At 65.5% G+C, this 14,208-nt stretch overlaps 1 protein-coding gene across 1 annotated transcript; it reads right to left on the bottom strand.

The window, feature by feature from the left end:
• Positions 1-9,773: 9,773 nt before the first annotated feature.
• Positions 9,774-12,056, bottom strand: ASCL2 (achaete-scute family bHLH transcription factor 2). The gene is made up of 2 exons (XM_036315840.1): positions 10,807-12,056; positions 9,774-10,214 (listed from the first exon to the last, which is right to left on the bottom strand). The coding sequence occupies exon 1, from the start codon at positions 11,402-11,404 to the stop codon at positions 10,823-10,825; it is 582 nt and encodes a 193-aa protein (XP_036171733.1). The 5' UTR covers positions 11,405-12,056; the 3' UTR covers positions 9,774-10,214; positions 10,807-10,822.
• Between the last annotated feature and the right edge of the window lie 2,152 nt (positions 12,057-14,208).

The following is a 14,208-nucleotide window of genomic DNA, read 5'->3' as shown; positions in this document are numbered from 1 at the left end:
CCATCTAGTGAAAAAATTTGCATTATTAACCGGTACAGTAGCACCCCGAAAATGAAATACTTGCATATAAATATATATATAAAAAGTGTGTAGATTCTGTAGACTGAAGGTGATAAAACACTGATGAAAGAAATCAAAGACCGACATAAATGAAAAGATACACCATGTTCACGGATTGAATGATTCAGTATTGTCAATTCTCCCTAAGTTGATCCAAAGATTCACACATCCAACCATTTCCCCAGCAGATCTTTTTGTAGATGTTGATAAGTTGGTTCTAAAATTGATAGGCTAATGCAAATAAGCCAGAATCGTTAAAGCAAGTTAGAGGAAGGAGAACACAGTTGGAGGACTCACACTACCCGGCTTCATTTTATTTTATTTTATTTTATTATCTATCTACTACGGACTACCTGGTTTTACTAAAAGCTACAGTCATCAAGATAGTGTGTCCTGTGAAGGGAACGACTCATGGGTCAATGGGACAGAACAGAAAGCCCATACAGACCCACACACAGACACACACACACACAGTCGGTTGCATTTTGGCAAAAAACACAAAGGCAATTCGATGGAGAAAGGACGGCCTTTTCAGCAAAAGGGAAAAATGGTGCCGGGCCGACTGGCCATCCGTCCGCAAAAACAGAACCTGGGCGCCCAAGAGATCTCACGACTCACACAAATTAACCCCCCGTAAGATCGTGGGCCTCACTGTGAGACATAAAACGAAAGAACAGCTAGAAGAAAACATGGGAGAAAGCCCTGTGACTTTCGGAGCCTGGGTCTCCGGCCTCAGGCAGCACTGCTGACGTCCGGGGCCGGGCAGTTCTGCCGGATGTGGGACAGTATTCCCCTCCCGTTATGACAACCAGGAATGTCTCCAGACATTGCCAGGTTCCCCTGGGGGCAGAGTGGCCCTTCGCTGAAAACCCGCGTTAGGCAGAGTTCTTTGGTGTCCAGATATGACACCGAAACACGGCCCGCCAAAGAGAAAACAGCCGATGCCCTTGGTTGCATGTAAGATATTTCCTCTGCGAAGTCAAACCCTAGGCTGGAAGGGTTTGTGTGTCATTTTATTTCAAATAAAATGAAATATTTGCAAATCACTTACCAGGCACAGAACTTGTATCCAGAATATGCCAAGAACTCCCAACACTCAGCAAGAAGAAAACAAACAGCACAATTTAAAAACCAACAATGAGCCTGGCGGGTGTGGCTGAGCGTCGACCTATGAACGAGGAGGTCTGGGTTCAATTCCTGGTCAGGGCACAGGCCCGGGTTGTGGGCTTGATCCCCAGTAGGGAGTGCACAGGAGGCAGCCGATCAATGATTCTATCTCTCATTGATGTTTCTCCCTCTCCCTCTCCCTTCCTCTCTGAAATCAATAAAATTATTTTTTTTAAAAATCAGCAATGATATATTCAGATGATAAATAATTAGGGAAATGCAAGTTAAAGCCACAGAGAGGCACCTCCAGGTAAGACCAGACCATGGAAAACAGGCAGAAAGAACAGGGCCTGAGCCGGGGTAGGGGTGGGGCCGGGGAGGGGGTGTGTGCAGCAAGCAGAGCCCGCACGCTGCCCAGGGGGCAGGCTGCAGCGGGTTGCGTGCCAGGGCAGGAGCTGTGTTCCTGGGGTCAGCACCCTATGGGGGGACTGGCTAGGAGGGCCAAGGGGTGGGGACCACAGAGCCACAGAGATGGTGAGGTGGCCTCCTGGCACGGGGCTCCCTCACCCCGCCCAGGGCAGCCTGGGCCCATCACCATAGCCGAATGGCCGCAGCCCAAGCCTGCTGGTGTGCATGTCTGCGTGTCTGTGTGTCTGGGTGTCTGTGCACGTGTATATGTGTGTGTCTGCATGTATGCATGTGAGTGCGATGAGTAACTGTGCGCATGTGGGTCTCTGTGTGCATGAGTGTGATGGCGTGACTGTGTGTGTGTCTGTATGAGTGTGTCTCTATGTGTATATGTCTGTGTGTGTACATCTGGGTGTGTTCATGTATATGTATGTGCGTGCCTCTGTGCTATGTGTGTATGTATGCATTGTGTTCCTGTGTCTGTGTATATGTACGTGTGTCTGTGTTGTGCATGAGTGCAACATGTGTGACTGGATATACCTGTGAGTCTGTATGTGTGCGTGTGTGTGTATGTGTGTGTGTGCGTATGAGTGTGTCGCTGTGGCTGTGCATGTGTGTGTCTCTGGGCATGAGTGTCTATGTCTGTCTGTATGTGAGTGTGTGTGTAGGAGGGAGGCTCTGGCTGCCTGATCTGTTCTGAGCAAAGGCCCTGGGGCTGCGGGAGGGAGGGAGGCAGGGAGGGCGAGGCTGGGCGAGGTTGCGGGCCTTCAGGTGAAGTGAGGCAGAAAGAGCTGGAAGCCACCCTGCCCTGCCCAGAACAGGTTGGACCTGACGGAGCACTGCCCGCTGTGCGTGGGGGGCGGGGGGCAGTGAGGGGGGTGGGGGGCCCAGGAGGGGGGCAGGCACTGGCTGGGCAGGAGGGGAAGCCAGGCTGGGCTGGGTGGGGACCAGGCCTGGCTGAGCCCCTGGTCCACCTGGGCTTGAGCTGGGCCCCCTCCCCTGGGGTCCCACACGGCCTGTGAGCCCACTGCCAGGCGCGCCATTGGCCCGAGGCTCTCCATCCCATGGGCTCCCAGGAAGCCCTCCTGGCCTGCCAGGGCCCCAGCCCCCAGCCCCCCAGGCCCCCAGCCCCCCAGGCCCCAGCCCCAGCCCCCCAGGCCCCAGCCCCCCAGGCCCCCAGGCCCCGCCCCCAGGCTCTGGGCGGCTCCCTGAGCTGAGCTTTGACCCCCATGTCAGGTCTCCTCAGCACCCACAAGGGCTTCGAAAAGGGGGGAACCCAGGGACCCAAGCGAGGGCCCCTAAAACCCTCGTGCACTACCTCCCTCCGCGTTGCCTCAGCCAGGGACTGAGCACGAGGGCGGGCTGGCCACTGAGGGGGTCCTCACTCAGGCCCAGCACCACGTGGGGGTCACAGGGGTCAGACGGCCGGTGCGTCCCTCCTGCCTCGCCTCTCGCTGTCTGCCCTCAGGCAAAAGCTCCGGACTCTCTTTCCTTTTTGCTTAAAATCCGGGCATCTACTGGTTTTATGACGTTCGGCCTCGTTCCAGAAGGAATGTGAGGAGAGGGAGCAGAAACGGGAGCTCCCTGAACCCGGCAGAGACGAGCAGGCCCCCTCCAGGGGTGCCCAGCGCCCCCACACCCCCCGACTGCCGCCCAGGCCCCAGCTCCTCAGCGGAGGGCGTGGCCCCAGTCTCCCCATCAGCTCAGCGCACAGGCCCAAGGTGGATGCGGTGAGGATGCGCCCCTGGCATGACAGGGGTCAGCAGGGCAGAGGCTGGGGTCTCCGGACGCCCCCTGAGCAGGGACAGTCCTCTGGCGACCTGGTGCAGACTCACACATTTTAGGTAAATTCGACCCCAAGCAGATGACCGTGCTGCTGGGCAGTGTCGCCGGATCCGCCGACCCCCAGAGGCACCCGGAGGCCCAGGAGGAGGGGACCCAGGCCGGGCCCGGGGTGGCCCCCAGGCTTCTAGAAACCCTGGGAGCGTGCGGTGGGATGGCCGGGGACCAGGATGCCCAGGCGAGTCCCCGGAGCCCCAGCTGCACCCCCTCCCCAACTCCTCCTCTTCCTCTTCTTGGCAGGAAAGTGCAGGCTGTGTCAGGGCTCACGCAGGGCTGGGTCCCACCACAGGACACGGGTACGGGACCTGCCCCGTGGCCCCCAGGGCTGTGGGCTCGTCCATCTCGTCCATCCGTCTCGTCCATCCCTCTTGTCCATCCATCTCAGCTGTGCCCACCCTGCCGGCAGGCTTCCTTCCGCTGCAGCCCCGCTCTCTCCTGCTGCTGGCCAGGCGCCTGCAGGCTGGGTCACTCCCTGGTCCCCAGGTCAGGTGGCCCGACCGGAGGCCTCCCCTACCCCCCCCCCCCCCAACAGCACTTCTCCACACTCAGTTCATCGCTCGGACCCCTGAGGCGCTGGACGCCACTACCCCCTCCACCTCTGACCTGCCCCCGCCCCTCCCCAGGCTCCTGCTGCAGCCTCAGTGCCCACCCCACCCCCGGGGAGGAGGGGGGATCACAGCTGGGCCCAGGGGTGAGTGGGGACCCCCGGGATGGGTGCCTCTTGACGTCGCCCCGAGGGAGTGGGAGGGTCCTCGCTGGCCCTGCCTGTGGGACCAGGGGGCGGCTCCAGAGGGAGGTCTGGGGAGGGCGCCGTGAGATGGTGCGGCAGGAAGGCGGCCTGGCAGAGGCCAGGCAGCTGAGGGAAGATTCAGCCCCCGCAGGTGGAGAAGTGGGTGTCAGGGACCCCGGGGGTGGCCCTGGACGGCACGCCTGACCCCAGCTCCCCCTTCAGGTGGGAGGAAGCCCACAGCTCCCGAACACTCCATGCAGCCCAGCCCTGAAGGCTCCCCCCGACTGCTACAGGGTCAGGGGGGTCATGTTGGGGCTGAGGGACACTCGGGGGAGGGGGTGACTGCGGGCCGGCCACAGGAAGGGTCCCCACCCTGCCAGCCCTGCCAGCCCTGCCAGCCCCGAGCAGAGCGGCCATCACGTCCCCTCCCCGGGAATCCTGCTCACTGACTGGCCTTGAGTCTCAGTTTCCACACCTGTGCAATGGGCACAGCACCAGGATGGACTGAGCAGGCCAGACCCGAGGGCAGTCAGGAGTGGCCAGCCGGGTGACGCAGCCCCACTCACAGGCACACACCAGACAGCACAGAGATCCCAGCTAAGAGGCCTGCAGTGCTGGGGCTCGGAGAGGCAGTCAGGCAGGGGCCATGGGGCCCCTGAAGGCCTCGTGAGGTGGGGGCGAGGGCGTGCAGGGCCCGGGAGAGAGAAGGGGGTGAGCCTGGTAGAGCTCAGATCTCCCCACACCTCGCCTGCAGGCTGGCGGGCATGGGCTTTGTCTTCTGGCCCCTTTTTGAGTCACAAAAGACATTCAAATGAGAGACAAATATTTGAGCGGGAGGGGTGGCGGCTGCAGGAGCTGCTCCCAGGCCCTCATTTGGGTGTTGATTGGATTTAATTTAGAGATTTGCATGCTTATCAATGGGGTGGAGGGCCAGGGCTGGGGCCTGGACAGAGCCCCGGGGCTTGTAGGCAAATGCCAGGTGAGGAGGCGGGTGGAGGGGAGGCCTCCGGGCACTGGGCGGGGCACCTCCTCACTGACACCAGGCAGGCAGCTGAGCTGGGGGAGGCCACGGGGGAGGGGGGAGCGGGCCAGGCCGGAACCACACGGAGCCCAACTGGACGAGCAGGGGAGGCAGTGGGTCCGCACACAGGGCTGTGGTGCCGAGCTCCCATGACACCCACCGAGGGCCGGCCCCCGTCCGGGGTGTGAGGACAGCGCTGGGGCCTGTCACATGATGTCAGAGGAAGTGCACGCGGGGCCCTCCCTGAAGAGGCCGGGAGCCTGGCTCACCCTCCGTGGGCTCAGGGGGTCCCAGGAGGAGAGGTGTCTTGTCCGAGGCCATTCAGGGACCCTGGTCTGTGTCCCCAGCAGTGCCCACCCCCCGAGGGGCCCGTGGCCGCCCGCTGAGCCAGCTGTGCCCACGAGGGGGCCGGGAGGGACAGTGGCCACCCACGGGTGAGGCTGTCCCAGCAGAGAAGGGGGAGGAGGGAGGGCAGGGGCCCCCGAAGCTGGGTTCCTGGAACGCCCTTTGTCACAGGTTGAGGTGTGTCCCCCAAATTCACACGGTGGCGCCCTGAGCCCTGCAGCTTGGAGCGGCCGCACGTGGGAGCAGCCTCGGCGTGGAGGTGACGTCACAGCAGGTCCCGAGGGCGGCCTCCTCCCGCCGGGAAGGGGGTGCGAGGATGCAGACGCCGGGAAGGGGGAGCGAGGACCTGGGCCTCCAGGACCAGGACAGCGGCTCCTGCCGGCTTAGCCCAGTTCTGGGGCCGCAGCAGCCTCTCCAGCCGCCAGGGCCCGGGTGCTGCCGGACTCTGCCAAGCCCACCCGAGGGCGATCACGCTGGGCCCCTGACCGTGTCCCAGGGGTCTGGCCCCCGCTGGGTGGGTGAGCCGAGCAGGTGTGTGGCCTTGGGCCAGGGCTGCTCTGGGGGTGCTGATCCCCCCCAGCAAGCCCCCCCCCGCCCCTGGATGTTCACAGCTCTGGTGACAAAGGCCTTTTCACTGTGTAGGGGTGGGGGTCCAGCCTGGAGGGGGGAGGGCGCCGCAGGGGGCAAGGCTGGCCTGCTGATGGCAGCTCCTGTGGCATCCGGGGCCCCTGGGTGACTGATGTGCCCCATTAATCACAGGGTCCCAGGCAGGAACCCCTGGGGGTCCTGGGAGGGGGTGGGCGGGAGTGGGGACAGGCCCCAGACGCTCCTCCATCCGTCCCTCTCTCCTCCTCTTCCTCCAACCCCGGCTGGAGAAGCCTGGGAGCCGGCAGGGTGCTCGGCCCCGTCCAGCACCCAGGACCGGGCGTCGGTGGCCTGGCTGGCGGCCTGGCTTCTGTCCCTCGGGGCTGACAGACCCCCCAGCTCCTGCTCCCAGCAGACCAGCAACAGCGGCCTCCAGGCGGGTGTGGGGCGCGAGGAAGCGTGATGGGAGGCCCTGCCGCCTGCGAACCCCACGCACCTCTGGCACCTGGGCCTCAGGCCTCTCACTGAGCTCCCGGGCCCAGAGGTGGGGACATGACCCCTGAGAGGGGCTGGACTCCGGGGGACCTGTCCCCACCGCCGTCACTCCTAAGAGCTCAGGGCTGACCCACCCACAGACTCGGGACGGCCGGCACTGGGCAGCCCCGAGGGTCACCTGACCCACTCCCCGTGTTTATGGGAGCAAAGGCTGAGCCTAGGACAGCCCCACAGGGGGTCCCCTCAACCTTTATCCCTCCTCCACCCCCAGCAGCAGGCGCTGCCTCCCCCGCCTCCATCCCTCCCCATCCTGGGGGCCCCTGGGGCGCTGGGAGATGGGACTAGAGCCCACACCACCCCTGCCCTCCCCCCTCCAGTGCCCACTCGAGAGCCGTCCACTGCGTGACCTTCCCTCCCAAGCCCTCCAGGCCGCACAGCGAGCACAGGAGGGTCCACGTCACCGGAGCAGCCTTCGTGGCCCCTCCCCTCCCCTGGGCCCCTCCCCAGGCGAACACAGCAGGGGTGAGAGGTGGGTTCCCGACCCAGCCCAGCCAGGGGCTCAGAGGCGAGGCTGCCTTTGGGCACGGCTGTGCTGCCAAAAAAAAAATAGCAAATGAAGTTTCACGCATATCCTAGAGAACTGAAATGCATAAACGTATCTCGACATATATTTATATGCTGTGTACGAGGCCCCTGGAACCATAAGAAATGCAAAAACATCGTGAATAACTCGTCTCGAACTGCCCCCACTTCAACGTCAAATGGTCCCCCTGTGGGCGCGCGCCCCACGCTGGGAACCCCTGACTCAGGGCCAACCACCCTCTCCCCCTCCATCACCTCCGGGAGCCGCCGTTTCCGATCCCGTGGTAGGGGCCCCGCTTGGCTCTGGCAGTGACGGTGCGCGGACGCTCTCCCGGGGGTGACGGGTGGCACACCTGCTGTCCTGGCTGGTCGCCCACCACTGCCCTTTACCCTCAAAAATGCCCTCCCTGGCCCGGCCGGCGGGGCTCAGAGGTTGAGCATCGACCTATGAACCGGGAGGTCACGGTTCAATCCCGGTCGGGGCACAGGCCCGGGCGGCGGCCCATCCCAGTGCGGGGCGTGCGGGAGGCGGCCGGTCGTGACTCTCCCATCACCGGTGTCTGTCTCTCTCCCTCTCCCCTCCTCTCTGACATCAATCCACGTAGTTTTTAAAGCAACAAAGTACAGGGACAGACGGTGGCAGGCAACGCCCAGGAGGGGCCAGCAGCAGCCGCCAGGACACCGGAGACGCCGAACAAACAGCCCGCTTCTTCAACTCAGAAACATGCACGGCGGCCGCACAGGCCCCGAAAGCAAATCGACCGTGGCCCTGGGCGGGGCCTCAGTCTGCGAAGCCCGTTGTGGACGCTGACCTGACCGCCAGAGGCCGTTCACCAACTGCTGCGGACGCTGCCGGGCAGAGGCCAGGCCTCCGGCTGCTGTGGACACGGACGGTCAGAGGCCGTGCGCTGGCTGCTGTGGACACTGACGGGCAAAGGCCAGGCCTCCGGCTGCTGTGGACGCCGACGGGCAGAGGCCAGGCCTCCGGCTGCTGTGGACGCCGACGGGCAGAGGCCAGGCCTTCGGCTGCTGTGGACGCCGACGGGCAGAGGCCAGGCCTCCGGCTGCTGTGGACGCCGACGGGCAGAGGCCAGGCCTCGGGCTGCTGTGGACGCCGATGGGCAGAGGCCAGGCCTCCGGCTGCTGTGGACGCCGACGGGCAGAGGCCAGGCTTCCGGCTGCTGTGGACGCCGACGGGCAGAGGCCAGGCCTCGGGCTGCTGTGGACGCCGATGGGCAGAGGCCAGGCCTCCGGCTGCTGTGGACGCCGACGGGCAGAGGCCAGGCTTCCGGCTGCTGTGGACGCCGACGGGCAGAGGCCAGGCCTCCGGCTGCTGTGGACATGGACGGTCAGAGGCTGAGCGCCGGCTGCTGTGGACATGGACGGGCAGAGCCCAGGCCGCTGGCTGGGCACCCAAAGAAGCGGAGGGCCAGGTGTGCACCTGGGCGAGCGTGGGATGGGCCTGTCTTTGGAGCAGTCAGGGGTGTAACGATACAGTGTATGGGATTTGCTTCAAAACTACGTGGGAGTAAATGTGGCCCCTTCTCAGGCACCCTTGACGCCCCATCCTCCCAGGCTTCCCTCCCCAAACTCACGTGGCCCCCCCTGCCCCCCCCCCACCTGCATCCACACCTCTCCTGGGGTCAAGGCAAAGAGTCGCAGGAGAGCCCAGGGCCTGTGGCTCAGTGAGGTCCCAGAAGACTGCGGGGTGACCATGCCCCCTCCTGTCCCCTAGAGGCCAGTTCACTCCGCCAAGTCTGACCTCACCCCCCGCCCATCACCATGGGTACCCACAAGACATCTGCTCTCTGCCAGCCGCCCAGGGTCCCAACGGCTCTGACCCCAGCACTCCCTGCTGAAAGAAGGGGTGCCTTCGGCACCTTAAAACAGCCTGGGGGATCCCCGCCCCCACCCCTGCAATAAAATAGAGCTTTGGGCCTAGACTTCAAAGCTGCCGGGCCCAGGTCAAAGGTAGCGCCCGCCAGCAATCTCTGCGGGGCCTCTGAGCTGGGGGGCCTGGGCAGGGGGGGGCGGGGGGAGCCCTGCCTTGTTCCTCCCCAGGCAGCTCAGGCTCAGGCACAGTGGTCAGAAGCCGGCCACGGGGAGCCAGACACATCCTGAGTCCCCTACAACCCTGCGGGTGGCTCTGGGGTCACTCGCATTTGCAGGCCGAGCAACTGGTCCAGGGTCACCCAGGAGTGGCAGGAAGTGGCCATCTGAACCCTGGCCCAGAGGGTGGGCTGCCAAGTGGGACCATCACCTTGGGCCTGGGCCTGGCCCAGACTCCCGGGTTGGTCAGCAGCTTCCAGACCTCAAGTTCTCAGCTGGGAGCAGCCCCGCCTGGACTCCCACCTGCAGAGAAGAGGTGGGGCCTGGGGAGAAGAGACAGGAGCCGGGCTGGCAGGGCCCAGGGTCGGGACCAACACCCTCCACCCGTCTCCTGGGAACAGGGCCTGAGGGTCTGCAAGGCGTCCCCAAGACCCTGCCACCAGCACAGGTGACCGAGAAAGCCCGCCTTGCCCCCCCCCCCCCAGCGGGAGGGCCGCCCTGCAGCAGCCCAGGGCGTGGGGACCCTGCCAGGGGCATCCAGATCTCGGCCAGGTTGGAAAACCCCAGGTCGTGGGGCTAAACCATCTTTATTGTGTTCCCAGTTAAGGAGTCTTTGTATAAAAATGAGTTTCACGTTGCCAGGGTCCCTGGGTAGTTCAAGGGAACGTATAAAAAGTAGGTGCTGTGTCCGCAAATCGCGTCTCCCTTCAGGAAAACTGCGCGCTGGTGCCCAGCCCGGTGCCAGCAGACAGTCTGGAGGTGGCAGTCAGGGTCCCAGGACGCCGCCACCCGGGGAGGTCGGCCGGGACCTGTTTCAAACTGGCACGTGGTCAGGCTGGACGCAGGGAGTCAGGTCGGTGGGCGCGGGTGGGCGCGGGCTCGCAGACGGCGCGGCTCCCCAGGCGGCGGGACGGAGGCCAGGCCGCCCCTGTGCTGGCTCCTCGCTGGCTCCTCGCTGGGGATCGAGTTGCGCTGGGCATCGGGGCTGAGCTGCCGGGAAGCAAGGGCGACAGGAGGCACGTCAGTGCGGGATCCCGCCCCGCCTCCTCCCCCACCATCCGGGCGGCAGCTCGGTTTGTTGGGTCGGTTTGGGAGCGCGAGGCTGCGGGTGCCGCGGTTCGGTCTGTGGCCAGAGCCTCCCTGTGGGGCGGGGCGGCGCCCAGCAGGGTGAGTCAGGCTCCGAACCGCCGGCTCCTTTCTGCCCGGCTTGCGATTTGCAATGCAAAGTCACCCCGCCTCCCAGCGCCCCGATCGGCCCGGGATCCGCTCGCCAGCGGGGCCTCACCCGCCCCAGGGCCGTGCCCCCCCCCCCCCCCCCGCCAGCCACCACCCTCCCCCCGTCTCCGCCCTCCCCCCTCGGCGGCAGAGCAGCGAGAGGAAGTTTTGCAATCCCGGACAAACAAACGCCGGTCGTGCACAGGCTTGAAAAAGTTGGGGGGAAATGAACAGCGAGCGAAATCTAAGCTGTCGCCGGGCCTGGCGCGCGGCTCCCCTGGCGGACAGGGGCGCGAGCCGTGGGCCCGTCCTCTCCCCCGCGCCATCCCGGCCTCCGAACCCCTCGTCCCTGCCGACCCGCCGGTACCTCGCGGGCCGGGCGCTCAGCAGCCCCCCAACCAGCTGGAGAAGTCGAGCAGCTCGCGCCCCACGGGGCTCAGCGCGCCCTCGCAGCCGCTGTCGTCGGACGAGTAGGCGGAGCGCGGGGAGCCGGGCTCCGAGCTGCCCCCGCGGCCTGGGGACGAGGAGGCGCAGGAGGGCGAGGCGGCGTCCGCGGGGGTCTCGGGCGGCGCGCGGGGGGCGGGGGCCCGCGCGGGGGGCGCCAGGAGCCCCCCGGCCAGCGCGGCGCGCACGGCGTCGTGCTCGGCCAGCAGGCTCTGCAGCGCCCCGATGTACTGCACGGCCGAGCGCAGCGTCTCCACTTTGCTCAGCTTCTTGCTGGCGCCGCCGTGCGGCACGTGCTGCCGCAGCGCCTGGAACCCCAAGTTCACCAGCTTCACGCGGTTGCGCTCCCGCTCGTTGCGCCGCGCCACGGCCGCCGCGCCGCCCCCGGTGCCCTCCGCTCCCGGCCGCCGCCGCCGACTGCAGCGCAGCAGCTCCGGGGACGCGGGTCGCCGCCGGGCGGTGCCGCCACCGGAGACGCCCCGCGCGGGGGCCGCGGTCCGGGGCAGCGCGCCGCCGTTCATCGCACCCGCACCCACCAGCCCCGGCGCACGGCAGGGAGGTGCAGGCGGAGGAACTGGGGGTGCGGGGACGACGGCCACGCCCCGAGGGGGCCTGCGGCACGGCGCCCCTCAGCCACCGCTGGGGTCCGCGTCCCGGGTCTTCTGGGGCGCGAGGCGCACGAGGCCCGGAGACGGCGGCCGTGGGCGCCCGGGCGTGGAGCGCTCGTGTCCCGCGCGTGCAGCCGGGCGCTCCCAGGTCCTCCCCGGGCGACGCGGCGGCTGGTTTTAAATGTACAGATAACCCTCCTCCGCGCCGCCGCCTCCTTCACACGCCCTCCTCCCCTCGCCTCGCCCTCCAGCCACGCTTCGCCCTCCCCCTCGCGCACAGCCTGCGAAGGCCCAGCGGGGAGCGCGGCCCCCACCCATCCCGGGGGGCACTGTCCGCAGGTCCCGGATGCGCCCACACCCCAGGTACAGTCCGCAGGTCCCCGTAAGCCCCCGCTCACAGCAGGTGCTCAGTGCGCCCCCCAAGACGCAGGACGCAGGTCCCGCGTGCAACCGCCCCCTCCCAAGGCTCCGGGCGCTGTCAGCAGCTCCCCGGTGCGAACCCCGCTGCACGAGAGCAGACCACGGGTCTGCGACGGTCTGGCACCCCCACCTCCACGCGCAGCCGCCAGTCCCCAGCGTGGCCAGTCGCCCGCAGGCGCAGCGCGCGGAGGAGGGGAGGGCGCGGCCCCTGAGCTTGGGGCGCGGACCCCGCCGCCCGCACCCCGCCCCGCCCAGTGAGAGGCGGCCGCCGGTCTCAGCCAATCGCGTGCCGTCTATTCGGCCCACGCCCAGCCCCCGGGAGGAAGCGCAGACGCCAGGCGCGTGGCTCCCGGGAGGGAGCGTCTCTAACAAAGCTGCGCCCCGCCCCGCCCCGCCCTCCCCTGGCGCCCCGGAGCGCGCACCTCCACGTACACCTGTTCCCGGCGCGCTGCCCACCTGGGATCCCTCCACCCGGGATGGGAGGCGGCCGCGCAGACCTGCGGGGAGCAAGGAGCCCAGGTAGCGCGCTGAGGTGGGGAGTCCAGGTTTCCAAAGCGTCTTTCTATTGGAGAGAGAGAGAGAGAGAGAGAGAGAGAGAGAGAGAGAGAGAGAGAGAGAGAAACATCAGTGATGAGGGAGAATCATTGATCCGCCCAGCCCTCAACCCCAGCATGTGCCCTGACAGGAATCCAACCGTGACCTGGTTCGTAGGTAGATGCTCAACCACTGAGCCACGCTGGCCGGGTTCCCCCAACCTCTTGCACACTCTCTGCCTGAGGTTTCCGTGCGCCCTGGGCCTTGGGGAGCCCTGACGCAGGGCCTGAAGGTTGGCACTGACCACTTCCAACCCGGGTCAACCATCTACCAACCCCCCCGCCCTGCAGCTCTCTCCGTCCCGTCTGGTCCCGTATTCCCCCCAAATCTTCCTGCCTCCGGGGCCGGGTCACTCCAGCCATTCACCCACCTTTGGCCCTCCTCCCTTTTCCTCGGTTCTGCCCCTCTTGGCCTGGGCCTCCCTCTCCCACCTGCCCTGAGGGCGCTGAGATGGAGCCGGTGGGCAGCAGCCTTGTGGCAGCGCAGGCCGGGTCCCTGGGGAAGTAGGAGGTCAGAAGAGTTTCCCGCTGACTGTGGGGGGGGGGGGAATGTTGGGGTCTGAGGGGACGGGGCCTGAGGAAGCCCCATTAATGGAGAGTTTTGTCCTGCCCGTCAGGAGGCCATAGCCGCCAGGTGTTTGACAAGGGTCACTAGACCAGGGCCCAGGGCCGAGGGCCGGGACCTCTGGGCGTGGAGTAGTAGGGAGACCCCTTTGCCAGGAGGCACCTTCCGGGTCTGGCTGGGGGAGCCCCCCAGGATTACCGCCGGCCTGCGCCACTGCCGATTGGCTCCTGCCTCCCTATAGCATCCTCCTGGCAGCCACCTGGCCTTCCCGCTCTGGAGTGGCCTGCAGGCCAGCACCTGCCTGGAGCCAGGTGGCCCGGGGCCACGTGTCTTAGGAGGATGGTGACCGGGAGGGTCATGGGCTGTGTCCACAGTCACCCCTCGGCCAGCAGAGCCGTCGGGTAGCAATGGGGGTCCCCACTCTGAAGCCAGGTAACTCTCAGGAGAGAGAAGAGAGCAGACGGCAGCCTGGGCTTCTGGGAAATGAGTGCCCACGGCCACCCCTGTGGGAACCTGCCCCTCGAGAGGTCTCAGAGCTCCCAGGTTCTTACAAAACTGGGGAAAAGGAACGGAAGCTGGAGTGTCCGTTTTAGTATGTAAAAGGGTAAATTTTGGCCCGGCCGGCGCGGCTCAGGGGTTGAGCATCGACCTATGAACCCAGGAGGTCAGGGTTCAATTCCCGGTCAGGGCACAGGCCCGGGTTTCGGGCTCCATCCCCAGTGGGGGGCGTGCAGGAGGCAGCCGATCCATGATTCTCTCTGATCATTGATGTCTCTCTCTCCCTCCCTCTTTGAAATCAATAAAAAATATATTTTTTAAAATAAAAAATAAAAACATAGCTTTTGGAGCAAAGATGATTACCAGGGATAAAGGAGGTGGTTCCCTCACCGTGAAGGGTGAGCGGGGGTGGGGGGGCCATCCTGACATCCGGCCGGAGGAGGAAGGTCCAAGCTCCCGCCACAGGAGGACATTCCACCCCCCTCCCTTCGTGCTGGACGGAGCGCGGGAGCGGAACGTTTAACGAAGGGAAAAGGCCAGTAGCGCGGCCTCCCGGCTGGACCCGATGGACGCTGAGGGCAGACCCCACCAGGAACAGAAGCAGACAGTGACGTCTAAGTGCACGGAAGCAGTCTCCGAGT

Source organism: Myotis myotis, unplaced genomic scaffold (genome assembly GCF_014108235.1).
Source record: "Myotis myotis isolate mMyoMyo1 unplaced genomic scaffold, mMyoMyo1.p scaffold_m19_p_61, whole genome shotgun sequence".
Taxonomy (NCBI): domain Eukaryota; kingdom Metazoa; phylum Chordata; class Mammalia; order Chiroptera; family Vespertilionidae; genus Myotis; species Myotis myotis.
This window is presented reverse-complemented; position numbering and strand designations above follow the sequence as displayed.

What these genes read in the sequence shown, in the direction of transcription:
- ASCL2 (XM_036315840.1), bottom strand. Translation starts at nt 11,404, where the DNA reads ATGAACGGCGGCGCGCTGCCCCGGACCGCGGCCCCCGCGCGGGGCGTC.